The sequence below is a fragment of the Melopsittacus undulatus genome, chromosome 5, assembly GCF_012275295.1.
Source record: "Melopsittacus undulatus isolate bMelUnd1 chromosome 5, bMelUnd1.mat.Z, whole genome shotgun sequence".
Taxonomy (NCBI): domain Eukaryota; kingdom Metazoa; phylum Chordata; class Aves; order Psittaciformes; family Psittaculidae; genus Melopsittacus; species Melopsittacus undulatus.
Genome location: NC_047531.1, coordinates 41471693 through 41498708, shown reverse-complemented (window position 1 = coordinate 41498708; position 27016 = coordinate 41471693). Strand labels below are relative to the sequence as shown.

Below are 27016 nucleotides of genomic sequence, written 5' to 3'. Positions count from 1 at the left end.
CTCTCCACTCCCTCGCTGTTCCTCTGCCCCCCCCTCCACCCCCGGCCTCTTTTTCTCCTTCTCTTTTCCTGCCCTGACTGCAGCTCTTCCTCTTCCAGTCCGTGGGTCCCTGTCGTAACAGAAAAAGCCCCACGTCAGAAACCAATTTCCATAAATTACAGCAGAGCCGGCAAGATGCTCCAGCTGGAAAAATCCAACAGCAGAAGGATGGTCCCGCTGCTGGGGGCTGGACTTACCTCACTTGGGCTGTGCATGCGCACGCGCGTGTCTGTGTGGCTCTGTGTGTGTGTGTGTGTGTAGACTGCCTATTCCCAGGCTCCATACACTGAAGAGACAGTAAATCAGGTTATACATTTCAGTGCCTCTGCTGTGGGAGCTTTGACGCATTTTAGTGAATCTGTATATACTGGCAATGACATGATTCAGCCAAGATGATGCAGTGCTGTGGTAAATGGGAGAGAGCATCTGCCTCAAGGCTCCTGGCAGGCATGCCCAGTATCATTTCTGCAGCATGTTATGCATTTGCAATAGGCTGCACTGAAGGATTTTACTATGTAGTTAGTCTGGAATGCTGAAGGCGTGGTTACAGACAGGTCTCATTGGACCAGAATCTGCCCTCATTTTCACCCCTCTCCACCTAGAGAAATTCCGCCATAGATGCAGAAGTCTAAAATCACTGGCTTGTTGATGCCAGTGGACTTGATTCCCTGTTTACACTACGAACATGCTTGCAGGGCTGCACTGTGGGATGTCTGAATCAGAGCAGACATCCCTCCTCTCAGGTGAGAGAGGACACGACAGAGCTCACCTTTTCAACTTTCTGCCTGAATGTTATCCTGCTTGAAACTAGAAGTTCAACTTGCACTGAAACTGCTTTATTTTGATCTCTTTTCACTGGTGAATGCACTGCCTCAGTAAGCATCAGTTCTGACATCACGTACAGGGAAGGAAACTGAATTTTATTCAATGTGAAACTGAGGACAGCATGACCTTTCCATGAATGTCACCTGGGAATGAAACAGCTTTCATATACACCATGGAAGGAATAGCAGCAACAGACTATGAAAATTACAGCAAAATGAGTCTTTCTGGTTTTCCCTCTCTTATTTGCCAGCTTAGCAGTATGTAACTTTCCAACATTACTGATGTCAATTATTTCTATGTGCTAGATTGCATCTAAAAGGAGTCTGCAATGTTAGGAAGTAAGTCCAGTGTAAGTTCAGTCAGTCATCTTAAGACCTCAGTGTGGTCACAGAAACTATAGAAAAGCTGGCCTTAATGCAAAACAAACCCTCCTGTTTACCTTTTACTGCTTGCTACTCATCACAGCATTTGCATTTTTCTTGGGATCTTTCGTTTACAAATGTTAGAAGGGAGGCTGATAATTTTTGGAGTCCTTGTGAAATTTGAAGAGGTTAACCTTTTTGGTCCCAGGATGCTAATTGTTTTACACAAGGTATCATGGTTCCAACAGCAGCAGCCTGCAGAACCAGATTTGGCAGGAATGGGAGTAGAAATATATTCTAACTGCTTTACACTATAAGGCCAAACTCCAACATCATAGAATCATAGAATAGTTAGGATTGGAAAGGACCTCAAGATCATCTAGTTCCAACCCCCCTGCCATGGGCAGGGACACCTCACAATAAACCATATCACCCAAGGCTTCATCCAACCTGGTCTTGAACACTGCCAGGGATGGAGCATTCACTACCTCCCTGGGCAACCCATTCCAGTGCCTCACCACCCTAACAGTAAAGAATTTCTTCCTTATATCCAATCTAAACCTTTGCTGTTTAAGTTTCAACCCGTTACCCCTTGTCCTATCACTACAGTCCCTAATGAAGAGTCCTTCCCCAGCATCCCTGTAGGTCCCCTTCAGATACTGGAAGGCTGCTATGAGGTCTCCACGCAGCCTTCTCTTCTCCAGGCTGAACAGCCCCAACTTTCTCAGCCTATCTTCATATTGGAGGTGCTCAAGTCCCCTGATCATCCTCGTGGCCCTCCTCTGGACTTGTTCCAACAGTTCCATGTCCTTTTTATGTTGAGGAAACCAGAACAGTACACAATACTCCAAGTGGGATCTCACAAGATCATAACACAGGCAGAATCTCATGAAGAGCTCAGCAGAGCTGTTTTCAACTGTCTTCACCTCTCTGCAAGCCAAATTAAGAAGTGAGTCTAAATGATGGATATTCCTACAGAAGCTGTGTTCCTAAGGTCGTGGTTTTTTGCTTCTAGGTTGTCATGATTCCTGACTTACACACATTTTGACCTCTTGTGGCCTCACTGAGCATCCTTGGTCTTGTTATTAAGTTCTTTAACCACCCCCATAAAGCAATACTGAATCATGCACTTCTACTCTTACACGGGGCCAAGAAGTGTTTCCTCTCCTGCTGACTGCGAACACCTCAGCAGGCCAGCCTTGACACGGCAGCTCTGTGTCTGCTGTAGCAATGGCAGTGCCAATTTTCTTAAAGACTCAGAATGGATCCTAACATTATAAAGAAGAACAGAACATCCTGGGACCAGATCCTGAGCAGCCCCTGCCTTGAAGTCTATAGGCAGAATTACATAATTTCTGATGAGACCATCTCCCACCTTGAATGTGCATGTGGACATGAAGAAGAGAAAGTGCTCATAGTTGCCATTCCCAGTTGCTCCTTGCAGCTAGCTACCCTTTATTCTTGCACAACTCATTGGCAAAGCCTAAGCAAAATTGGTTTGCCTTGCAGCTGTGGTGGAGCCATCACTTGAATAGTGCTGATTTAAGGTCTGAACAGCTAATTCTGGCCCCTAACTCACAAAATATTTCTCTCCTAGTGACTCAAAGGGGAGAATTCTTCAAATCTTGTTTAAAGCATCCTCACCTCCTTCATCCCTTCTGCTACAATGACCAGGTCACTTAAATCTTGATATCCTGTGGTGTGTTAGTTCCCAGATCTGGCAAAAATCCCTACTATTTTGGTGGAGAATGGCAACAGAGGCATGCTGGGTTCTAGGTCACTGTTGGTTTTTTTTCTATTAAACTATTACCTTTTCCATCCTGTTCTTCTTAAACAGAGCATATTTACTAAGTAGGTTAGCGGCTTTCAGAGTTTTTTTTTCAGAATGGACACTCTTAAAGGTTTTCTAATGGAAAGCCAGGCAATGCAACAGATTTTAAGTTTTTTCTCAGTATCTATGCCTTTCCCTGTCATATAGTATATGCTATACCTGGAAAACAGTATATGACTCAGCAACAGCTTGTGTTATAAAGATTAAATGGATTTAGAGAATTCAGAATTAGTGATCGTATTTTTGAGGAAAGGCACTGAAAGCAGCATTTCCAAGTGTTCGACCCAAAGAAACAGGAGAGGTGCAGTATTCTAGACAGATATTCCTTTGTTGAAGAAATTCTTGAACCTGGAGTAGTGAAGGGGAGAAATGGACTCCTTTGCTGAAAGAAGCAACTCCCAGATTAAAGCATATGAGACAGAGTGAAGGTTTTATCTCCCTCTGCCAGAAGCATGACGGAGTATCTCAGCTGTTCAAGGAGCTGCTCTGTTAAAGGCTTTCACTGGTTTGACTCTAATTTTCACAAGCTGAGGTTCTTTCACCACAGATTTTCCTTGTTTCTCACTTCTGGAAAGCTTTACCTAACCAAATAATTCCTCTTTAAAATATTCTCCTACTACTTTTGCAAGTCTAATACTTTTTGCCTTCTTAGAGAATTCTCTTCAGATTTGAATTTTTCTCTCTTTCAACACTTCGGAAACATTTCATCTTCTTGTTGTGCCAACACAGTGCAGGTAGGAGGGTGGACTGTAGATAAAGAGTTTTACATTGCTTTTGTGTCAAGCTAGGCTGTTACAGAGCTCAACAGTAGCCCCCACGTTATGTAAGCAGCTCGCAGGCTGTTTCTACATTACACCAGTTCTCAAGGTACTGTCTCAGTTTGGTAGAGTAAGCTTCAAGTGCCTGTAAAAGCGACCTAAAAGCAACCATGGCAAGGCCAGGAGATTCTTTGTGATGACCCAGTGCAGGATAACTATGGGATGACTTTCTGCTCATCCTCTGGAATTCTCACAGCCTGTGCACAGTCTGTGGATGCACAGATGGTGCAGAGGAAGGATGAGAGGACAAACCTGACTCAGGCAAACTACACTTGCTTCTCTCTCCTATCTCTGGAAAAAAAAATCTTTATTAAAAAGAAAAGCTTGCTTTGCTTTGAATGCCCTTCAGTTTGTCTATTTGGATAATAAAATAGCTTCCTATTCTTAAAATAATAAGTAGCAGGTCACAGGATTTGTATCTGTATATATTCTTGTCAAGTTTGTTTGAGATAAATGTCATCCCAGATGTACCTGATGTTTAAAGCTGAGCTGCCGGACAGCAAAGTGTGCTCTGCCAGTAAGGTCAGTCAGAAAGTAGAATAGGTTGTTTAATTTGATCATTTAGGGTCAAGTCTCTGTAGTCATTTGCCACAGCAGCTAGATTTATGAAAACACTGTGGCAAACTTGGAACAATATTGTCCAATATGAATTCTTCGTGCTGTGAAAATGTTGCTTGTAATGAATTTTGTTCTGTCTGTTTTGGTTTCACTGTTTGAGCTCAGCTGCATACAAAGGAGCCTTTTCTGTTTGGTAAAATAGTTAGCATTGTCACAGAGCAGTTGCTGATCATGCAACAGGCAGTACAAAATTCCCCCTTCCACTACATTGCTGCATGAATTACACTAGATGGCTTAGACTTTGTTTTCACAAGGGGAAAGGATATCCACTTTTAATACAGAGTGGTAATGCACACAGCAATGGCAACTTGCTAGAGGTTATCTGTGCTCATGAAAATGTTTAAAGTAGAGAATTATTTCTGGTAGGAATGTGCTTATCAATAAAAGTATTCAAGGGTCTGAGATGAACGATAGTCATGTATTTAAGGCCAATAGCACGGTACTTGGAAATGTGCAGTCTCAAAGGTGTCTCCTGTGTTTGTCTCCGGCTAGTTGTTTTCATTTCACTGTCCCTTCACTTCCTGTCATTAGGGAGAACAGTATTTCCATTATCTACTTAGCCTAAGGCAAAGAATGCATTTGTCCCTGACAAAAACAGTTATTTTTTTTTTGTAAGTCTCTATATTCTGCCATAATGATGAAAATTTTACACCTTTAAGGCTCCTTTCAGAAGATGTCCTCAAAGCTGTGTACTCAAACAGTAAAACACTGCATTGTTAGAGTTGCCTTGAAATGCTTGGTTTGGTACATATATGTGTGGGCTTCTTACTAAAAGCACTTACAGAGTCTTGGCAAGGTCTTTTGAGTGGCTGTCTATGAGCTTCTGTCAAAGCTTTTATTTTTCCATACAAAGCAACAACAAAAGCAAAGAAATAAAACAATCATCTATACACTTTTTGCCTGTGTCTAGCTAGCTGTAGAATGAGAGCAGACCTCATCTTGCTCAAAATGACGCCCAAATGTAGTGCTAGGAAGGTAAAGAGTCTCTCCATTGAGTGTCCTTGCCCCAAATATTCTTTGGGGATAGGTTTTACTTTTAGAGTTCTCCAACAAATGATGCAGAAAACTTTCCTCCGAGTACTTTCAAGGTATACTGCAATGTTTTCTGTCATGTTTGTAAACAGCTTGCTTTGTATATTACATCAACTGACAACAGTCAGCAGTATTACTTGCAGAAATTAACTATAATCCCTTCAGCCAATTACATTTGTCAATATACACAGTCTAAACCATGTATATTTGTGCCTGTATCATGTTTCTGTTTGCTGCAATATGATGCTCTGTGAGCAACTTGACTGGAGCAGTTCTATGGAAGCAGGGCTCCTCAGATGCTCACACTCAATTCTGGGGGGAATCAGACAGCCTACCTATGCTCTCTTGTTCAGGTAGGCTTTTATTTAGAAACACAGCAGCTCAAGCATCAGTGCTCACTGGCTAAATCTTTGAGGGTATGCTGCTGTGGATTGTTCTTCAGGAATAACTCCTCAGTCCTGCTTAGTGAATCAGCACCTTTTCCACATTGTGGTTTTTCCTTATTGGTAGGTGCAAGACACTGCTCTCACCCCTATTAAAACAGTCAAACTCAAACCCTGAAAACAGTGTTTCACATTTCTCATGCTTTTCTGTGGTATCAAATAATTTTGCCCAACCCTTAAACGTAAGAACTGTTGAATGATGGTCCTTATCCAAATTTCTCCTGCTTTTCACCCTCTCAAACATCCTCAAGTTGCACCAGGGGAAGTTTAAATCGGATGTTAGGAAAAATTTCTTCCCTGAAGAAATGTTTGTTAAAATATTTGTCAACATTTCCCAGAAACGTTTGTCAAGCGTTGGAACAGGCTGTCCAAGGAAGTGGTGGAGTCACCATCCCTGGAGGTATATAAAAGGTGTGCAGATGTGGCACTTCATGACATAGTTTAGTGGTGGATTTGGCAGTGTTAGGTTTGCAATTGGACTTGGTGATCTTAAAGGTCTTTTCCAACATAAATGAGTCTACAATTCTGTTTTCTGACCCATGTCTCCATTTGGCTCTTTGGGTAACCTTCTTCTCATCAAGGTCTGCCTTCTTATCATCCACTCTCTGAAGCCCAGCAGAAGTCACACAAGAGAGCTCATGTTCACATGCTCAGCTGCTGGTAGTCATGAAGAGCAAGTTCAGAAAGTAACCCTTATATAGTCAGCAAGTCTGTGCTGGAGCACACTTTGTACTGAACTAATATCTTCTCAGGTTTTAGTTGCCAACTATGATTCTGCTAAGGATGTGAAATAGATTTTCCTAAAGAATATTTATAACAGCCAAAAACTGGAAAATTTTCATTCAGCTCACAAAAAGGGATACATCAAAGCCAAGAAGGACACCCTGAAAAACTACCTCCACAGCAGGGAGGCCCTAGGTCTCTTGAAAAAAAGGTTGCTCTTCAGCATTTTTTTTTAACTTGAGCAAAATATTCTTTCCTGTCACATATAGAAGAAATCAAACTGTTTGAACCAAATTCCTGGTGTTCCCTGCTCCTTCCTTCCCCACTAGAACAAGGATAACTCTACCAGAGGGTGATAGTATGAATATTTTCTGGCCAAAACCTCAGGATTTAATGATGGAAGCACCAGCACAGTAGTACTGCTAGTACATAAACAATTTTGTGTACACAATACATATACAGTGACAGATAGAGGATTTGATAGATAACAGTTCAACAAGGTAATTTATTTTCAATTATAAATACTGGGTTCCTTTGGTTCTTTAGCCTTTAAGCTGCATTCATACATCGTATCACCTAGCTGTTCTCTGCATTCTTGATGGCTAGGCCTTGGCATGATTTGAATGACAACTGAGATGATTATCTCATGATCTCCTGACTCCAGCAATCAAGATCTTAATAAAAATAGCAAACAAATCAAAACTGAGATTCAGCTATGGGAAACAGCAAACCAGCTCTTATCAGTGTATTATGCCAGTCCCATGGGCATGCAAGAGGAATGCAGGCTGTCAAGCAATAATTAGCTGCAGGGTAGAGCTCCTGAGATTAGACCATTCTGTAGCATTGATATAATTATTTGCAAATACTTGGAAAAGGACATTGATACTGTGATGCTGACAGCATCTTCAGTGATTCTACAAGTTGCAAGTGATGCACTTTATGGTGTTAGCTCTGTTGTGCTCCTGACATTTCTCATCCTTCTATCATGGGATGCTAAATATATTAAACACTGTTAATTATCCAAAATTTTAAGGCTACATTGTGATTTGAATTTATAAAGGCAAGACAGGGGTTCCAAGTAGCCTTTGAAGCAGGGAGTGATTAAGATGTATTGAAAATGAGGAGCTGAGAGGGAGGGGGTGAAGGTCTACAAAGAGCATGTGTATGCGCACCAAAATTATCTAGCCAGCAGGGTGGGGGTTTGGAGGCTGGGGATCATCCTGATCTGCATGCAAACACTCGCGGTGGTAAAAGGAAACATAGAGACATACAGTCTTCTGGGAGACTACTTCAGACAGAAACTGCAAACATGAAAGACCTGTTTAGAGGTCTGGCAGGACTACTGATGGCGTGACACATGGAGCATCATGTTTTTTCCCAGCATCTGAGACCAAACCTGCAACCTGAGCTCTGTCAAGAGAGGGGGAACAGACACTACATATGGAACAAAGATGAAGTAAGGTGTGGTGATGGCGAACATGACAAAACTGAGAGAGTCTAAATGGAGAAACAGCAATAGCACAGATTACATATGGGCACCTCCAGCCTACATGAAGTAGCCCTAAGAAGGTGACAAGTTTCTTGACAATCAATATATTTATTAAAGTTTCATGTAGTATTGACTGGCAAATGCCTAAAGCAATTCCTCTCCTAGTTACCTCTCTATGTGTAATAACAGCTAAGCAGGCAAAATTTTAACTGCCCCAAACGAAGTGAACTTCACTTCTGAAGTGAAGCTTGAAGTGAAAAATGCCCATTGATAATTCAGGACAGATTATATTGCAACAGTCACATAACTAACCTTAACTCAGGTGTTTCAGGGCTTAAAAATATACACGCATTATTCAGAATAGAAATTGAAGTTGGAATTTCATACCGTTCCACAAACCAAAATAACTTTGTGCATAGACAAACATGTAATCTCAGAATTCAGATTTAAAAAATATATAAGTAACCTAAACATTTCATTTCATTAAAAGAAGCATAGAGTTGTGATGGGATGCCCTGCCCTGTTGTGTAATGATATTATCCAAAATTTTACTTTTATTAAAACTGACACAAAAATACATAAAATGTGAAAGAATACAGTGCACCAATAAAAGATACCATATTGTGAATGAAAAAAAATAAATCATTCTATGAAAAATATCAGCAATACTAAAAGTTTCCTCTGAAAATGAGGGTTATTTTGTCCTACTGGAAAATTATTCTGTCCATTTTTCAGACAGTCCCGACATTAATGAGCCAGCATCTAGTTTGTAACCACAAAATTTTCCTTCTACAAGTTACATTACTAATAAACAAAGGCTCTTTTGGAAGGAACCTCCTATATGTCCATTAGAAAGTAACAGAGACCCAAAGCAGGAGACATAAGCCATACATGTCTGACTGTAGTTTAATAATCATTTGTGCCGACTGTTTTGCTTGACTTTCTGAAATAATGTAATTAAATTGTTTCTGGTTTAAAATAGGGTACATCAAAAACAAAACAAAGGAAGCAGACACGGAGGGTATATAATTCTGATGGTATATCTTTCATGCAAACAGTTTACCAATGTGGTCTATGTAATACTTCCCACAGATTTTGAGGTGTGGAACAGAATCTGCTTTCCATAAACTTTTGCCTCTGCTGGTAAACTGTGTGTCAGGGTATTTATCATCTTTATTTTTCCAAGAAAAGTTATAACTAAAACCCAAGGACAACTGTATCATCTGAACTGCATCAGTAATTCACATTTATGGCCTTTACATTCTAGAGCTCTGCTTGTATCAAAGCAAGAAATCAGCATGAGATGACTAATGGAAGCAGGACACTTTCTTCTTAGTCTCAGGCCGCTAATACTTTGTTGTACCCAGAATATCTCTTTATCCAGTTGTAGCTCATCTGTGCTTGAAAAACAGGAGCGGGGAGAGAAGCTATTTGTGTTCAGGATCAAGCTCACATTTGTGACAGGACAAACCTGTCTTTATGCTCTCTGAATCCATACAGCATTTTAAAGTGAAAGTCAAGTGTTTTACTGAAAAAGATATTTTCACCTTTGTTTAGAGCTACACTGCTCTCTGATAGAAATACAGGCCTGGCACCCTCATATTAGGATCACTGGCTTGTAAAACCAGCTTTCTTTTTTCCAAATGGGGAAGGGCTCGAGTTCTTCCTCCACCAGACAAGTTGAGAAAGAAAAAAGGTGGCAATGATCTTCACTCGCCTCATGTCAGGAGGCATCCGATAGTTTTCCACTGACAAAATAGAGTAGGAAGAACCCCTCTCAACCAGTGAAGGGGAAGTACTTTCCCCTTTGTATCTGTCACATTCCTTGCCAGGTATAGAGCAGAATTTTCAAGGAGTGGGGCACCTGCTGGCTTGCTGTGGATGTATGTCCAGATTCCTTGAAAATTATATCTTAATGTTTTCTGTCACTGGCTAGAAGGTCTTAAACAGCCTGCTCTGTTACCAGAGCTCAAGGACAGTCTTGGGGTGCTCCTGCACATTATTCAAAGACCTTGGGAGTGCTACACAAAGGTGTGAAGAGCTATACCTACCTGCTCTTCGGCTACAACAGGTTCATATACAAGAAGCATATCTCTGCTTTTACTGAAGGCTGAGGCATTCACTATCTTACAAGATCACATTTCTACACTATAATCCAAATACTGAGCCTGCAGAGGGACAAGTGATACCTGCCTTCTGGCCTCCTATCTCTCTCTGTATACAACTCTATTCTGAGCCTGCTTCATTGCTCTGCTCTTAACCATTCAACTCTTCAATTCTTTGCCTGGTTACAACCTCCTGTACATAGACCTCCTGTTTCCTGTGGGTTTTCAGCCTGACACTGCCCTGACACCCCTATCCCAAATGCCAGAAGATTTTTATTCACAAAGCCTTAACCATGTTTCCCTTACAAAATACTTCTTTTCCCTCTTACTATTATTGTCATGTGACAGTCAAGCCTTTTACTGGTTACAAACATAGACCTCTTGAGAGACACTCTTTTTTGACAGCACTGTCAAACTGCTTTGTTGCTGTCACTTGCTGAGCAAGTGTGACTTGATATGTTTTGTCTTACTCCTAAACCAGGCTAAAGCTTTAAATAAGCACCCCATATCAGCAGTAAGAAAGGAAATATGTGATGGAGCCACTGCAGGGAGGACACTGGGATTCTTCTGGTTGGGCTGGTTGTAAGCCCTGCACCTCTGCCTGTTCACAAGCAGAAAGAGGTGGTATATGTACAATTTTCAGATAGCCTCCAATTTCAAAAGGTACAGTTACTCACTGAAAAGGGTTGCTGAGGGAGAAACTGGCAAAAAGCACGCCAGAGCAACAAAGTCTGCCAACTTAATCCAACATCCTCCAAACAGCTGCTTTGCTGAGCAATTAGAAGCACAGCTTTCTAATTCTCTGTCTCATGCCATGCTTATTTGCCTTCCAACACCAGAGCACATTTAATCTTGCAGATTTTCTGTAGGCTAAGTCTGAGATATTAAGAGCAAGTATCCTTCTTCCTTTGTGACAACAGAGATGTGAAACAGCTTACTGCTAAAGACGCAAATATTTGTGACTTCTACACTTGAACAACTTTTCTTTATAGTAGTATACATGCTGCAACAACTCATTCACACAGTGACATGTAAATAACAGCAATGAAAGAAGCAGCTCAGACTTAAAATTTTCAGGAGGCTGGCTGCAGTAACTCAAGACACTGGTATGACAGCTTTACAGGGTTTTGTACAACTTTACTGTGGTAAATATAACAGGATGAAATTAAGGAAAGGATTTGGGCAGAATATCAGGCAGACACAGATGAAGAGAAATAAAGTAGTCTTCCTAAGAGCTGTGATGAAATCCTTACCAAGTGGGGATTTGAACTGGTTTGGGTGAAACACTGGTAAAGCTTCTGTGGGAGCAGGATTTTTCCTGCAGCTTTTTTGATGTAACTGCCTTCTAGCAGCACCTCCGTGTAATACTCAGCAGGAAGGGAAAATAGGCTTTGGCACTACTACATTCAAAATGTAATGTGAGGTGGCCATCAAAGCACCTCAGCTGACAAGGACAGCAGAGGATCACCTGTCTGGAACTGACACCATCCTACCGTTCCAACGACAAAACCATTCCATAATTTTCTGGAGATGTAATCCTTAGCTCTTGGATGTCAGCTGTGTGCATGTATCAGCTCAAGAGCAAGAGGGAGATAGGGTGTCTTGAGAAATCTAAGTAGGCTGTTGATAGCTGTGTAACAGATACTAGCAGAAAGAGCTCTACAAACCAGAAAGTGTGCCTCTTCCATAGCCCAAGATCACTCCTTCTGTCTGCTTTTCTTCTTCCCCTGGGCTTTATGGCTATAGATTTATGGCTCTGCCCTCAGCTCTCCTCCCTGAAGACAAGATGTGCTGTGTAGCTTTGATCAGTTTTCATAGCAGCCTGTTATGATTTCCTGGTCAGAGAATTACTTAAATCCTGTCTGGAAGACATCAACTCCTTCATAGAGGACGTTAGCAGAGAATGAATCAAGACCTCCTGCCCGCACAGGCAGTACTGGCAAACCAATCCTAAACAAAATGCACACCACCACCACCAACAGTTCTTAGTCCTAAGCTTTCAGAAATCTTTTTCTATTTCCTGTTTAGTGGTAAGGAAACCCCCAGACTCAATCAGAAGTGATAGAATTTCAACTTGTAATCACTGACAAAAATCTTCTGGTCTGAAATTCACATAGCAACCTACTAAAGCATTTTTCACTGTTGGCCTCAAGCTGAGGAGCCACTTGTGCTGCACAGACAGAAATGCAGATCTGGGAGTCCAGTATTGCTCCCCAGAAAAACTGAAATAAGAATCACCAGTACAAAGTGCTTGAAGCATCTTCTGAAGGCAAATAACCCTTAACATGCACAAGAGAACAGCAGCTCTGAAAACCACACACATCTAAATCTGATTTTGTGCATACTGGGAAAGGTGGAAAATATGATTTTTGTACGAGACTTGTTTTGCATTTATAAAATACAGAAACTAGACTACTGGTGGTGGTCTGATGTTTTAGACTCAGGTTGCTTTTTTCTGACTTGTAAAGTCAGGATTTACCCATGAAAAAGTACATTAGATGAAGCAAGGGGTTGAGTAATCAAATTTAATGCAAAATGGCCAATATGGCCTGAGGAATACTGAAAACGTCCTAATGATCACTTACTCACTTAGCACAGAAAACACACAATTGATAAACAAAAATCAGTTGTTCATGCTATGGCCCAGCCTGAACATGCTGATAAGAGTGAAAGCAGTAAAGAACACTTGGCTGTGTTCCCACAGCTTTATTCAGTATGTAGATACATGAGCCCTCATCTGCCTAAAAGCAGAAGGTTCAGGTCTTTTTATGGTAATTTCCTTTTTTGACATGAACTCTAGGGAACTGGGATGAGTTCTCCTATTGCACTAAGAGAAGCATACCTTGTGTTTCCAGAGGCTGCTTTTCAGTGGAAATAACCAGCATTCACTTTATAGTATTCTTTAACATTTTCAACTTATGATTGTAATAAGGGCAACTTTAACCAGTCAATAGAAGTCCATCTAAATGCAACAGTGACTCTACCTAGTCTTTTAGGTACACAACAGCAGGAGTCTAGAACCAGAAGAGCTATGGAGTCTGATCCAAGCTTTTTTCCATTCCACCCTCAAAAAAGGAAGCCAAACCAAAATTTTAAGCTCCAATCCAGATAACAAACTGTTTCACTTTGACTTGAAACATATAAAGGTATTTTTTCAGATTTTTGCTCCAAGAACATTTGGAACAGCCTAAACTGATGTGTTTCTGCAGTCAGAGAAGAAAAGTATTTTGGCTGTCACCTAGGGTAGAATACAGGAGATGTAGTACATACAGACAAACCCTTTACCAGCCCAAATATTCATGTAACCCTACAAGAATAAAATTATATTATTATAATTAAAAGCTAACTTAAGGAATGTACAGTATTTACAGCCATGAAAATTACACAGAAGATACTAAGTAATAGGAGAACAAAGTGAAGGGAAGTAAGAACAGAGCCAGGAGGAGGTTCCCAGGCTCTTTCCTGTTGTACATGACTGAGGAGTGTATCCATTTCCTCTGATACCCTGAGTAGCAAATGCCATTTAGGGTCTACATAGATGTTCCCTTGATAACCTCTCTCCAGGTACCTCTCTCTAGCACAGGGTTAGAGAGCTTCTACTTTATTCCACAAAATCTATTGCAACGTATAAAGGGAGCTCATAGCAGCCAATGGGCCTGTCTCCCAGCTTAGCAGGAGTCAATAATGCCCTGTGTTACCATGCATTTGGTATTTAATCAAAAGCAGTCTTCCTAAACTACATGAACAGATCACAGAAGAGTAGAGTGCTTTCTGTAATATCAGAACAAGCCAAATTCAGTCCTCAGGCCAGTTTACATCAGTTCAGTTATGAGACCAACTAATGTCTGTTCCTAAGTTTTCATCCTCAAGACCAGGAAAGCTGATATCTAGGAGAATTTTGCTCAGGCTGTCATTCATGGTATCAAGGATAAGGCCTTCCATGAGCGAACGGTTTTCAGTAAAGCCAGAAGCTGGCAGTTCAACAGATAGTTGCTTAGTAGACTCATGAGTAAAAGCTGGAGAGCTCGTGAGGGGGATGTGCACCATGTCACTGGATTCTGTATTGAGCAGTTCCCGAGGGGACTCAAAGAGGGGATTTTTAAGAGGTGTGGTGTTAAAACCCAGCAAGTCTTGGCTCTCCCGAAGGGGGGTGAATGGCAATTGAAGGGTTCTCACTGGACTGAAGTTCAGCTCGTGACTTTCCTTGGTTAAGGATGCTGGCTTCCAGGGGTCAAGGCCCCCTAGTGGGGGGGTAGTAGCAGCTGAGACTTTGCTGGGAGTAGAGGAAACGGGCAGTTTGCTGAACACCTCTTTGACCGGTGTTTTAAAAGGCCCCTCTTCCCCCTGTGAGCAGCTGAGCTGTGATGCATTCTCAAGAGGCTGGCTTTCCTGCAGGAAGGGGTGGTCTGCCCCTAACCGGAAAGGGTCAAAGCCATTGCTTTCTGGCAAAACAAGGACAGGCTCTTCTGAGCAAGGCAATGCTAGGCGTTGTTTCCTTCTGGATCTGCTCACTTCCCGCCTTTCCCGTCTCTTTATAACTAAAGTGTCAGAAACAGTCTTAGATGGTGACTTCAGCAGGGTGAATTGTTTCTTCTCCTTTGTGGATGAGACTGGGAGGAACAAGCCTGGGTCTTCCTTTACTGTCAGGGTTGAAGCAAATGGGGACAGCCAGTCATCCAGCTGAGAGCCTTCTTCCTCGTTAATATAGATGCTTTCAGGGAAAGAAGCCGATCCCTCACCAGGCTGGGAGCTGCTCTCCTTTAGGCAATGAGTTGGGGAAAATAAACCTTCATTACATTGACTCTCCTCCTTGACAGCAGCCATGGTTAGAGAGGATGAGTCGTCTGTAGAGAGTGACATCTACAAAGAAACACAAGTGATATGCAGTCAGTAACCTAGGATCTAACCCACCCAAAATCCAAATTATAGTGAAAAGAGACTACATGCAAATTGATGCTCTTTCTGAAGAAGTTCTCTATGTTACATGTCTCTTCAGAGCTATCAAAAATATGTTTTAGGGGCAGAACAAGGCCATTTCTTCCATTCTTATTTTTTCACATTCAGGTAGTAGAAAAAAATTGTCCTGGCCAATCCACGGAGCCTTTGTCCCATAGAAAGCAAGGCTATAGTAAAGAAAAATAAACAATCCTCCTCCCATCCAGTGCCCCCTCCTCCGAAAAAGCCAAACCAAAACACCCTCAGAAAACAGGAAACCAACCTTTGGAGCAATGCGCACACGCTTATTGCTTCGGAAAGTCTCTGAGCTGTTGATGGATGCTCCTTGTGCCATGGATACAGAAGGCTGCAAGACAAGAGGCTGACTCAAAGGAAACTGGATCGGAACCAGGTAGGAGTTGATACGAGGAAGCAAAGGCTTCATCTTTCGGCCTGGAAGGGAAAGTAGACTTGCTAGCCTCTTGCCCTTCCTTTACTATCTCTTAAAAACCCAGACATCTAATAGGAAGTACTTCTAAAAATACCCAAAAATAAATATCCAGAGGTAGGCTCACCTGCTTTCTCTGCTAAGTTTGAGGATACACATTCCAAGCTGAAAGGCCTGATGAACAAGAAAGTAGTCCTTCATAGAGATCATAGCCCTCAAGCTGGGGCAAGCACTACTTTCACTCCATTTGAGTACCCAATTCCCTTTATGTCCCCATCACATCCTCTCTCAAATACAGCAATACTGCCTTCAGCTCCAAACCTGAGAGTAGGAAGACTAAAAGCTGGTGAACCTGAATAACAATTTCCACTGTTATTCCTACGGGAATCTGGTAGAGCACCCCAGATTTCTGAGACTGATTGTTTTTGGCTAAGGATGATACAGACACTCACGTGCATTTGGGGGTTCAGTTTTGCTACTGCTGTTGCTTCCCATGTTCTTCTGGGGATCTGGAAGATGTCTTTTTTGTTGCTGCAGTCATTGTGAAATAAGAAAGAGGAGAAGGAGAAAAAGAGATTTAGAGAGAAAAATCCAACTTTATTTGCTGCCTTACCCAGAACTGAGAATCCAGAAGCCTATGCTTCACTAATGGAGAGAGCGGCTGTTAGCAACCAGCATTCATGCCAGCTCTAGCTCTGTGCTGCTTACTGTTTTGCAGCCATGCCATCTCAAAGCCAGCTGCCAACCAAAAGCTGCGTAGAAAAAAAGATGGCATGACAGAGCTGCTCCAGCTGCAGAGTCTACTGCAGAAGTGACCTGGTTTCAGTGTCCTCAGTGCCTGAAGAAAGGCAAATAGGGTATCTTTATTGTATATTTGATTTCTATACAAACCACAGACCAGATAGATGTTTAAGCGGAATAGCAGGGGCAACAGAGGAATGAGAAGTCTAAGCAGACAGAAAGAAGGCCAGGGCTGTAGCCATGTCAGAAAAGTGTTTGGCTGCTTGCAAACCTGTCATTGTTAAAACTGCTGAATGCGAAAGAAAGTGCAAACAGAATCCTTCCGAGAGTCACAATGCACCTGGGTTACAAAATTACGAAGGAGCACGGAGAGATCCTATTCTTTCTGAATCTGAACCCCAAAGCAGATTGGGACTGCTGCTGTGGAAATGAGGGTTTTACCAGAAACATCTGTCTGGGCTTGTTCTCTGAAGCCTGTTGGTACTCACTGCAGCCTACATCTAGTTTCTCAAAGCTGCACAGCTCTACCAGCTGCACAGACAGCATATAATCTGAAGGGAATTAACCTTTGCATCAACTCCATTTCCCAAAGAGGGTGTGCATGGAGCTGTATAACTAGGTGTAGCAGTGACCTAGTCCCCCTCCCGAAACCTCTTGTCCTTTGCTTCAGTGATTGGCAAGAGCAGAATGGAAGCCCAAGCCCCAGGCCAGATGATAAGTCTTACTGATTCAGAATGCTCAGGCGATGTTGGTGACCGCAAGTCCAGCGGCTGGTGGCAGCAAGGCATTGAGGGGGAAAAAATAAGATGAAGTTATCAACCAAAGGGGGAACAAATGGGACTTTTAAAACTTGTATTATCTGAGCAAACAAGAATCAATCTATCTGCCCACCCACTGCAAAAAACACAGAAGCATTTAAACCTATACCACACTCAGAAGCTCGGTTTCTCCCACAAAACAGTATTTCCTCAAATACCTATCTGGGATAGGGCAATTCTACCCTATTACTTTCTAATCAAACAGCATAGGAACCCCTACTTGATTTCAGTGGAAAGCTTCTCACTAAGAATTTAAATCATTACATTTCGCACACCACCTGAAGAATAAATACATTCCACAGAAGTTCCAGATCACATGCACAGACAAATGCACCTTTTCTTTCAGTACAGAGCTTTGTCTATTTATCAAGATAAATGACTGAATCCAGCTTCTACAAGAAGGCTGAAGTTGAAACAGTTTAACCTTCCTGTAAAAAGAAGGTGTATCTGGATAGTGTGGCATTTAGGAACTAGATGGCCTGTTCCATTTTCTTTGCATAAGGCACTCACCTTAAATACCTGGTCCAGTGTTAGGCAACGGTTTGCATCAGGATGAATAGTCCAGAATGAAATTTTACCATTAGCAGATGTTTCACGGACAAACATATCATGAAGGGACAGGTTGTGCCGAATTGAGTTCTGGGGGGGAAAGAAGTGTGGGGGAGGTTGAAAAGTGGTAGTTCCACTATCAGCACAGGAAGGCCTACCTCAGTCCTGGCAGAGGGATTAGATTCTAAAGTGCAGGCAACATGTACATTCATATTTACCACATACCCAGCCAACCCTGTCATCTATCTCTTACTCTACTTACACTTGAGATCCCTATTCTTTCTCCAGTGATCAAACATCCCATCATCTTGCCTAAGTGGAATGAAAAAAGGGATACAAAAGTGGAACAGGGAACATATGGAATGAGAGAGTACATGGGGTGGGGTGTTTAATTTCCACTTTGCTCTGCAGGCTGGCTAACTCTTCATTTTCACTCAGAAAGCCTATAGAATACCACCCTGTGGCCCTCAGCAACTTGAAAGCCTGCTTGTTACCTTCCAACCTGGCTTAGCCACATGTTTAAAATATGGGAAATGATCCTCAATCCAGGTATAGATGTCCTTTAGAGTCATACGCTTCTTCTCAGTGCTGTTGATGGCAAACTGGATCATAGCCATATAGGAATAAGGAGGTCGTTCTGATACTGAATCCTGCCATGAGGCAGCAGCAGCAGTAGGAATATCATCAGCAGCAGAATCTTCTTCAGTCTGAGAGATGAAAGGAATGATACATTAGTGCTCAGAAAGTTGACAAAGAAGGGCCATGGAATATCCCTGGATCTTACAGGTTCTGTTATTCAAATCAGAAAATTACAAATTCAGGTTACTTAAAGATGGTGATACCTAGTTTTTGCAAGTCTTTTGATGCACATGGATTACTTCCCTATCAAAAGTTTTAGCACATGCTCTGTTGTTTTTGCCTACTTACCTTGATTGTTTCCTGAAGAGGCATCTGGTTCTCTTTCCCTGCGTCTTGCTTCACAGAACAGGGACTTAACCCATCAGATCTCATCTTCCCCAGCCACTGAATGTTAGTGAGACTATTGTCCAGTACAGAGCTCGTTGTCTTGCCACTGCCTGTGGGGGTAACAAGCCCATAGCTCTGCTTACTCATAAAGTAACCCTCTTTCCCCTTCATCTCAAGTGCCAAAAGAAAGGAAGTGGTCACGCTTCTAAAAGATGTATGCCCATATCAAGATAGTGACAAGATGGTACTGCAATTCTAACGTTTCTTGTAGAAGGAATTCAACCCCCATTTTGTCTCTGTCTTGCCCAGAGAAGCTGTGGCTGCCCCATCCCTGGCAGTGTTCAAGGTCAGGTTGGACAGTACTTGGGACAACCTGGTCTAGTGGAAGGTGTCCCTACTGTGCCAGAGGGTTGGAACTGGATGAGCTTTAAGGTCCCTTCCAAGCTAAACTATTCTATTATTCTGTGATTTAGTAGTACATGCTCCACCCCTGGCAGTGTTCAAGGCCAGGTTGGACAGAGCCTTGGGCCACATGGTCTAGTGTGATGTGCCCCTGCCCATGGCAGAGGGTTTGGAACTAGATAATCTTAAGGTCCTTTCCAACCCAGCTATTCTATGATTCTATCACCTGCCCAATTTCTGCAGCCTTAAAACCAAACATTCAAATCAATCTATTGCTCTCAACAAAACCAGGACAATATTGATCCAGTACATCAAGAATTCAGATATGTTTAGTTAATGGACTAATATAGTGAGCAGAGGCTAAAGAAAGTAGTGACAAACTCCAACTGAAAGCCTTAGCTCACAAGACCCAAGCCAGAACTTTTGATGTCTCCAGGTTTTTGAAATGCATCAGTGAAAACTAGCAGTTTTGTCGTTTCTGGTGAGGTTGGTTGTAGCAGCACAGCTACTACAACTGTCTATGGGTTGCTATCAGACAGTACTATACTGTGGGATAAGGTTTATTACAGCCCAAAAGCTACATAGATATTTTTAAGTTGCAAATCCAAATTTGATCTGAGCAGTGTTTCAAAGTAAAATCCAACCCACTTCTAATATTTACTCAGCAGCTTCATGAGACAGCCTGGGGGAAAGAGACTTGACAGTTAGTTATTAAAGGATGGGAATCATCTCTTTTTCACAGCTCTAGGCCTGTATGTTTTGTCACTGACTAGGGTGCCCTATGTTAGTCTTGAATACAGCCATAATCCTTTTGCTAGAAGAAACTTTTCTTTTTTTCTAGACTTGACTTCCTCAAGACAGTTTTTTTCTGCCAACACTAAAATTTTGCTTTGCTAATACACCTTTATTTACTATCTCTTCCATCAAAAATATATCCACTAGGATCCTTCAGATTTTATTGCATATGCATAGCTGTGTAGATTATTAGAATCAAGTCCATGCTATTTGGTAATCAGCAAAATAGTTCCTGTTATTACATACTGAGATCCAAGCACTACACTCATTAGCCCACTTCACATCTCTTCGTCTATGTGACAGGACCAAAAAAAGAGGTAAGATTACGTACTGTTGCTCTCCTGTTCCTGTCCAGCCATGGAATCAATTCTTGAATGCCAGAGCATTGTCCCTCCTGCAAGACCAGGTGTCTGTGTAACATTCCTCTCTCTTTCTTGACCATCTGCCATCTTAGTTACTATACTGGGTTTCTTTTCTGATGATAGATGCTGTGCTGGTGTTGGACCTACTGAGTGGGATGTGCCCCCACTGCTAATGAGAATGAATTTGTTGGGCCCATTGTTGCCACATTCTTTTCCTTTTGCCGTTAGCGCCTCTATGATGCTCTGGATATCTGCATCTGTAGGGATGGCCACTACTTGTGTGTTGGGCATGGTAGGATGGTCAATTATCTTTATTCCTGTTGGGAATTTCTGCAGACCACAGTCCATTTTGTCTCTGGGTTGGCTGTTTTGCTGGTCCTGCTGGCTGACCTCCTGCTTAGGAGTGTTTTCATCCTGGCCACTGTTCTCATCTCTAGCTGAGGTACTGGGCACATCATTCTGCGGAAGGGTCAGTTTCCGTCTTTTGAGAATTAAGGGCCTGCGAGGGCTGGTCCTCATCATTGACTTCTACAGTCACTCTCCATTGAAAGGGATGAGAACAAATCCTGCAAAACAAAAGATATCACGTATAAGTACAGGGGGCAGGAACAGTTAGGAGAGGTGCAGCAAATCATGCAGAGCTCCTCACACAGAGCACGTTTTCAGCAATTGCTACAAAGCTAGCAGCAAGGGAGGAAAATAATAATAGTAATTAAAAAAAAAAGAATTTAACAAGACTAAAAAGGCTCCTGAAAAAACAGCACTGTACCTCCTTTGTCCACACCTTGTGGCAATCTCAGGAGAGGTATTTGCAGAGTAGATAATTTGCATCACAAGTTGGGAGCCACAGAGTACATCTAATGAGGGAAACACACATATGTGCTTTACAGAAAGGGAGATTAAGATTTACGAATGTGTAACATAGAAACAGTAATCCCAATTCCTATATTTCATTGCTGCAGCCAGACTACATGGCCTTAACAAAAAGAGAATTTAACAGATGATTTAAGATCTGGGGAACAAAGACTGTCCTAAATACTACAAAAGCACACAATAAATGCAGTAGAAGTTAGGTGCTTTAAAATAAGTGTAAAGTAAATGCTTTAGTTATTCTTTCTGTAGATTTGTCAAGAACCACATAATTTTTTCACTGGGCATCATACAATTTAAATGTCAAACTTTTGGACAGCAGATGGTTTAGGTTATACACCTGAGAAGATAAAACTTAGAGATACTGCATTCAGGGTAAGATGCAGCATGTCCCTTCTGAGAATGCCACTTATAAATATAATGCAATTCAAGAAATAAATGGAGATTGACTGCTGCAGCAAAATATACCAGAATAATAATACACAAATAATATTTACATATGGCAGGTGGAATAGAAATAAAAAAGATCTTTCATATTAGTAGATTTGACTGTGCCAGCAAACAAACAGGAAAATTCTTAGTATAAATAACCTACATACAAACTAGAAAGAGTTCGACAGATGGATGCTGAGCTGTTGATGCCCTGTGTGCAAGGGAGCAGGCAGCCTTGTAATCAGGGTCTGCCCAGCAGCCAGAGTCCCAAACAGAGAGGCTCAGGTACGTCCATGGCCCATGGCCATTTGTCGTCTGCTTCACTCCCTCAAAAGAGGGGTCCCCAAAGACGACAACAAAAGAATAACCTTTATGTTGCATTCTCTACGGGAGCGAGCCATTTCTCCATAAAGCCTCGAGCTGCAGCCACCGGTATAGGCCCGAGAACAACCCCCTGTACACATGGCCCCGAAGGTGGTAAGGGGGTGAGTGCTAAAGACCATCCAGTTTCTCCTTCATCCACCCCAGCCCTGCCGTGCTCACCGAGAAGTCTGTCTGCCCCACACAAGGGCCCCTTCTCCCCAGCCTGGGCCTGGCCTAGGCCTTTCCACCTCCCAGCTACCCTGCGCTGTTATTGCGGCTCTCATGGGGTTGCAGGCCCTACACTCAGCCCCGCGGAGAGGCAGCGGGAGGAGGAAGGGAAGGAGGCGGCAGGAGATGCTCAGCACAGGTCACAACTCACCACCTGCCCCGCCAGGCAGCAGCGCTTCCGGACTCCGGCACTCTCACACCACAGATCGGTTTGAATTTGGCGCCCAGCAACTCGTTGGCATCACGTGCCGCCGTGGCCCAATGAGACGTGGCAGGGGCGGGGCGGATCGGGCCAATCGGCGGCGGCGGCGGGGGATACGGGTGCGCTGGGAGGCTACCTCGCCTTTGCTCAAGGTGCCCGCTCAGTTGGTGCTGTGGGCTCTATGCCGGCAGACCCACCCCAACGGGGGCGGCCCTGGGAGCTGTGCTGCCTCGTATCGGGAGCCCTGCCTGCTGGGTGCCTGCCCCCAGCCCCTGGGCGAGCGAGCGGCCAGCTAGCCGTGGCTCTGGTCGTGGGCCTTTAGAAGGGGTACGGAGTTTACCGTTTAACGGGTGTTACGGCCGTGGCTGGCTTGGGCGGCTCGCAGGACTCCCCGAGAAGGCTGCGCGTCTGGTAAGCAGTCAGGCTGCTGCAGTCTTGTGTATTTGGTAAGAGAATGCACTTCTCAGAACATATTCTCTTTAAAATTCCTTGTCTTTGCTTATCTGCTTTTGAATGAAAAATTAAGCTTGCAATTCAGACTTATTCACCAGGTTAAAAATAATGCAAGATACAATAATACAGGAAGTAAACATCCAATGTATAGACATAGGTAGTTAGCAGCTAGAAACTGAAAGACTTCTGGTTATCTTGCTCCTACGATATATCTTGGCATTACAAACCAGTCTGATGGATTAAATTGGGAAAAAAGGGGGGGAAGTTTCATGGACTTTCAGTTCCTAAGCCATTTTTTGTCTGTGACTAAACTAGATATTGAGCTAATGTGAATAGATAATTTTCTTGATAGCTGACTTGACAAAGGTTCAGTAGGTCAAACACTCTCATTCCTTTCTTTTGCTTCTTTCATAGTGGTTTCAGTGACCTTGAAATTTCAGTGACCAAGCCTAAATACAGCTGGTTCTCTATTTCAGTATTTTAGACAGGCCTCATCATAGATAGATGTTTTTCAAATTAATTCTGAAATATTTTCATGAAGAATTACTATGTGAGTTTGCCTGTCTTGTGTAGTTAAACTATGTATTTTTGTAAGGAACTAACTTTTCCAGTAATGTTGAATCTGGCCCAAAGGTCAGTTCAGAACTCCTTTTGCAACCAGAACGCTTGATTCATTCTCATTCACATCTCTCTCCACCAATGTATTTGGCTACATGAAGCTCAGAAGCATCTATCTATTCTGTGCATTTCTACATTTATCTGAAATCCAACAGAAGGTTCAAAAAGTACTGATTGAAAAAAGTCTGCATAGAGATTTGTATGGCATACTGTTGCATATATATTTTTACTTTTGTTAAAAACTAGACCAAACAAGTTTCTCTTCAAATCCATTTATTTGCCTTCTACAGATTTGAGAACACTTTTGGCACCTCCGTGTGTGCTGTTCTCTTTCTCCAATTGTCATTAGCAAGCACCATGAGGTTTCGAAGTGGTTTTACCATATCTTTTGATGCCTCCGAAGAAGAAATGTACCAAGGCCAGGAAGGCAGAGCTGGTGTTCCTCGAGAGGCCGCGAGAGGGACCCATTCATTGCTATGAAGCTCCAGTACATTCGGCTGAAAATCCAAGACGTGTTCCTTCAAAACCTGTAGACCAGAACACCTCTGCTGCCTGGGTTGGTATCGATTATCCTTCCCCTCGAGTCCCGCAGCAGAAGTTTCTGTACGTCCCAACAGAAAGCTATCTGTTCTGGATACTGAAAACTAGTAGCATTGACTTGAATTTATAGTAACTGACTAAAACATAAAAAACTGCTTTTGAGTTGCTTCATATACTAACTGCAGCCACTAAGGTTGTGGGTACTTGAAGGCATAAAACTGTGAAATGTGGACTGACTAATATGACTATTTGTCTTATGAAAAGCTAATTCTCATTAGAAAAACACTGTTTTCTATGGCAACTGAAAACCCAGCATAATAAATATTAGGGGGGATTCTTTTATTGGCTTGCTGCTTGAAATAACTACAGACCTCCAAATATTACAAGTTAAAGTACTAGGTGTTTTGTTTAAATCTGATACTGCTAAATTAAGAGAATCCAGGCTTTCACTTCAGGTTTATTTATTCTAACCTGCCATTTCCATTCTGTGTTCTGAACAGTTTTTCTCTATATCACTCTTCAGATGGACTCTTTTTCTGATCTAAAAAAAATATCTTGGAACTCTTTGAAGTATCCTAAGATACTTCTTACGTAATGTAAAATTTTATCTTTTTTCAAGCAAACAGGTGCTATAGAGACAAACTGCTTCTATGCAGTAACAGTCATCACCTAGGGGAGCTCTGTTTAAGCATTATTGCTGCTTGACATTCTGCCCTTCATGAAGGAGGCTCAGGAAACATGGATTCAAACCTGCATGAAATGTTCTTTTGCTCCTAGTGACCTGGAGTTATTTTTGTGGTGGCTTAAACTTGTAGTACAACATGTTCGATTTTTGACTTTTTTTTTTTCTCTAATATCCTTGAGGCAGCTAGCTCTATGGCTCTTGAAACACTAAGTAAAAGAAATGCTGTGAATAAGCATTCTTGTTTGGAGGACCTGGAAATATCCACACTGGTACTTATCTCCTGATTTTGAACATGCAATGATTCTAAAATATGTTTGGAGCTGTGAGCACTGAAACTGTTGGATATTTTCCAGTTGAAAATCCTGGTAGGTTTGTGACTTCTTGAAGTGTTCTCTGCAAAGTTTCTGTCAACTTATTTCCTATGTTCTTTTAAATATGTGCCAGGATACAATTATCAGGGAATCATGTTTCTCTTCCTGCACAAAGGCTTTGGATTCAGACAGTTCAGTGGTACAGTGGACAATCACTATCCTTAATTAAATTTCACTTAGGGGTTTTTTGTTTTGTTTTGAGGGACTATGTAGTAACTTAGGAATGCTGGAAGGGACCTATAATTATTGTAATTAGATCCCAGTTTGGTATGCTCTAAGAAAAAGCAAATTGCAAGAAAGAGAAGCTGACTCTTTTGTTGATACCAAGTAAAATAAAGATTATTGTAACAGAGGGATTTTCAGTTTTTATGTAAGAGTCTAGGATCTTTCAAAAAATATATAGATTTTGAGCTTTTTTTAGAAAGCTTTGTCTATAGAAAGCCAATTTTAGAAGTGGCTTTTGGATGATATAAACTGTTGAAGAAGTTTTGGGGAATATTATGAGAGTCACAGTAACATAACTAAGGTGACAGAGCTAAGGGGGCATCCTTTAAACCATTTTGTAGTGCTTTCAGTTCAACCTCTACCTTGTCAGGGAGACTCAGGATGTAGTTTACTGGATCTATTCAGAGCTATGCTGAAATGCAGAAAGAAACAGGATCCAGCTCTGAACTGTTTTTGAAACTTGCAGGGGTTATAGGAGTCGACGTCAGTTAGAATGTTTTGTGTTTTTTTAAACCCAAATCTTTAATTCTTAAGTTGCCAGAGAATAGCTCACTTGCACCCCAAACACTTTTTAGAGAAGACTGGCAAACATGATGTTGCAGTTCAGCAGTATCTCCTGCTTAGTAGCTTGGTTAGTGACTGGTTCGCTTTGTTCACTTAATGAACACACTGAAAAAAGATGGGATAAGTGGGGGAGTAGAATCAGGTTGGTATTCTTTTGTACGGAGAAAACTGTTGTGATTTTTTTTTTTTATTATTATGTCTTTCCCTTCAGGTGTGTCCACAATTTGAAACAACTACATCAGTGGCGTTGAAAGCATGCCAGAAGAAGCATCATGGTCCTCACAAACCCCAGAATCACAATGCCAGCTACAGTTCACTTCATATAGGAGGAGCTTGTCGAAGAGCTATAGCCTGCAAATTTCCTCCTTTAACTTTTGAGAAGACAGAAGAAGGTGCAGTCCACCCCTCAGATCATACAAAGTGCTTGAGGAAGCACACGCAACACTTGCACAGGCAGCCCAAGGAAGGGACAGCAGCAAAAGCCAACATCCAGGTGAACAGTCTGGTGAACTGTAGAGAAATACCCTTGTTACCTGCTCCCCAGCCTGTGGAGCCAGAAGCCTATAGTTCACCAGATGTAGAGATGGCACAGATGCCTTCCATAAGTAGCTGGAGATGCAGCAGCACTCCACCACAAAGAAGTAGCCATGCCTGGCATCCAGAAAAAGAGCTGGCATTCGGTATTGACTCCAGTGAGGGGGGGGAGTTGGAATCCGCAGCCGTACTGGTTACAGATACTCCTGAGCATGAGTATGGAGTAAAGGTTACTTGGAGGCAGCGGCCTCTAATAATGAAGTATCTGCAGGACAGGGGGAAGCTGAGTGTTGCTGACATACTGGTGAAGACGAACTTCGAGCTCTCAAGGAAACAACCCAATGTCTGACTTGGCAGGAGCAGTAAACCTGTGCAAAACCGCATCCGAATAGACTGTTATTTCAAGGATGGAGAGGGAAGCTGATTTAAGCCAAGCCGTGTGCTACGGCTGGCTCACCCTCCTGAGAAATGCCACAAGTGCGCGGCGTTCGCGATGGGGGTATTTTGGGCTGGGCTTCTTCGGGGAACGGGCTACTTAAAGAGCTTTTGGCTGTATGCCTCTGCTTGTAGCTGTTAACTCCAGCCCCGGAGGCAGGCGGGGCGCGGTAGGGCCCGCCCCTTCTGTGGCGG

The 27016-nt window shown here is 42.4% G+C and overlaps 2 protein-coding genes across 4 annotated transcripts; one reads left to right on the top strand and one right to left on the bottom strand.

Annotated features, from left to right (window-relative positions):
* Nucleotides 1-13315: 13315 nt before the first annotated feature.
* Nucleotides 13316-22395, bottom strand: FOXM1 (forkhead box M1). Of its 2 annotated transcripts, none has more exons than XM_005150484.3 (9): nucleotides 22346-22395; nucleotides 20271-20867; nucleotides 18704-18852; nucleotides 18271-18483; nucleotides 17738-17866; nucleotides 17135-17179; nucleotides 16121-16199; nucleotides 15504-15673; nucleotides 13316-15145 (listed from the first exon to the last, which is right to left on the bottom strand). In XM_005150484.3, the coding sequence occupies exons 2-9, from the start codon at nucleotides 20821-20823 to the stop codon at nucleotides 14108-14110; spliced, it is 2376 nt and encodes a 791-aa protein (XP_005150541.3). In that variant the 5' UTR covers nucleotides 20824-20867; nucleotides 22346-22395; the 3' UTR covers nucleotides 13316-14107. The 2 variants fall into 2 exon arrangements, with proteins under 2 accessions (XP_005150541.3, XP_030906012.2); XM_031050152.2 differs by lacking the exon at nucleotides 22346-22395 and adding an exon at nucleotides 22147-22239.
* A 142-nt stretch (nucleotides 22396-22537) lies between these two features.
* Nucleotides 22538-26905, top strand: RHNO1 (RAD9-HUS1-RAD1 interacting nuclear orphan 1). Of its 2 annotated transcripts, none has more exons than XM_031050103.1 (3): nucleotides 22538-22807; nucleotides 23758-24023; nucleotides 26064-26905. In XM_031050103.1, the coding sequence occupies exons 2-3, from the start codon at nucleotides 23859-23861 to the stop codon at nucleotides 26733-26735; spliced, it is 837 nt and encodes a 278-aa protein (XP_030905963.1). In that variant the 5' UTR covers nucleotides 22538-22807; nucleotides 23758-23858; the 3' UTR covers nucleotides 26736-26905. The 2 variants fall into 2 exon arrangements, with proteins under 2 accessions (XP_030905963.1, XP_005150540.1); XM_005150483.2 differs by having other exon boundaries at nucleotides 22538-22842.
* The last annotated feature ends 111 nt before the right edge of the window (nucleotides 26906-27016 follow it).

What these genes read in the sequence shown, in the direction of transcription:
- FOXM1 (XM_005150484.3), bottom strand. Translation starts at nt 20,823, where the DNA reads ATGATGAGGACCAGCCCTCGCAGGCCCTTAATTCTCAAAAGACGGAAA. An exon ending in ACAGGAACAGGAGAGCAACA is followed by an intron (nt 18,853 to 20,270) that starts GTACGTAATCTT and finishes TTACCCCCACAG; the next exon opens with GCAGTGGCAAGACAACGAGC. An exon ending in TGGCTAAGCCAGGTTGGAAG is followed by an intron (nt 17,867 to 18,270) that starts GTAACAAGCAGG and finishes TTTCCCCCCCAG; the next exon opens with AACTCAATTCGGCACAACCT.
- RHNO1 (XM_031050103.1), top strand. Translation starts at nt 23,859, where the DNA reads ATGCCTCCGAAGAAGAAATGTACCAAGGCCAGGAAGGCAGAGCTGGTG. An exon ending in AGAACACCTCTGCTGCCTGG is followed by an intron (nt 24,024 to 26,063) that starts GTTGGTATCGAT and finishes CTTTCCCTTCAG; the next exon opens with GTGTGTCCACAATTTGAAAC.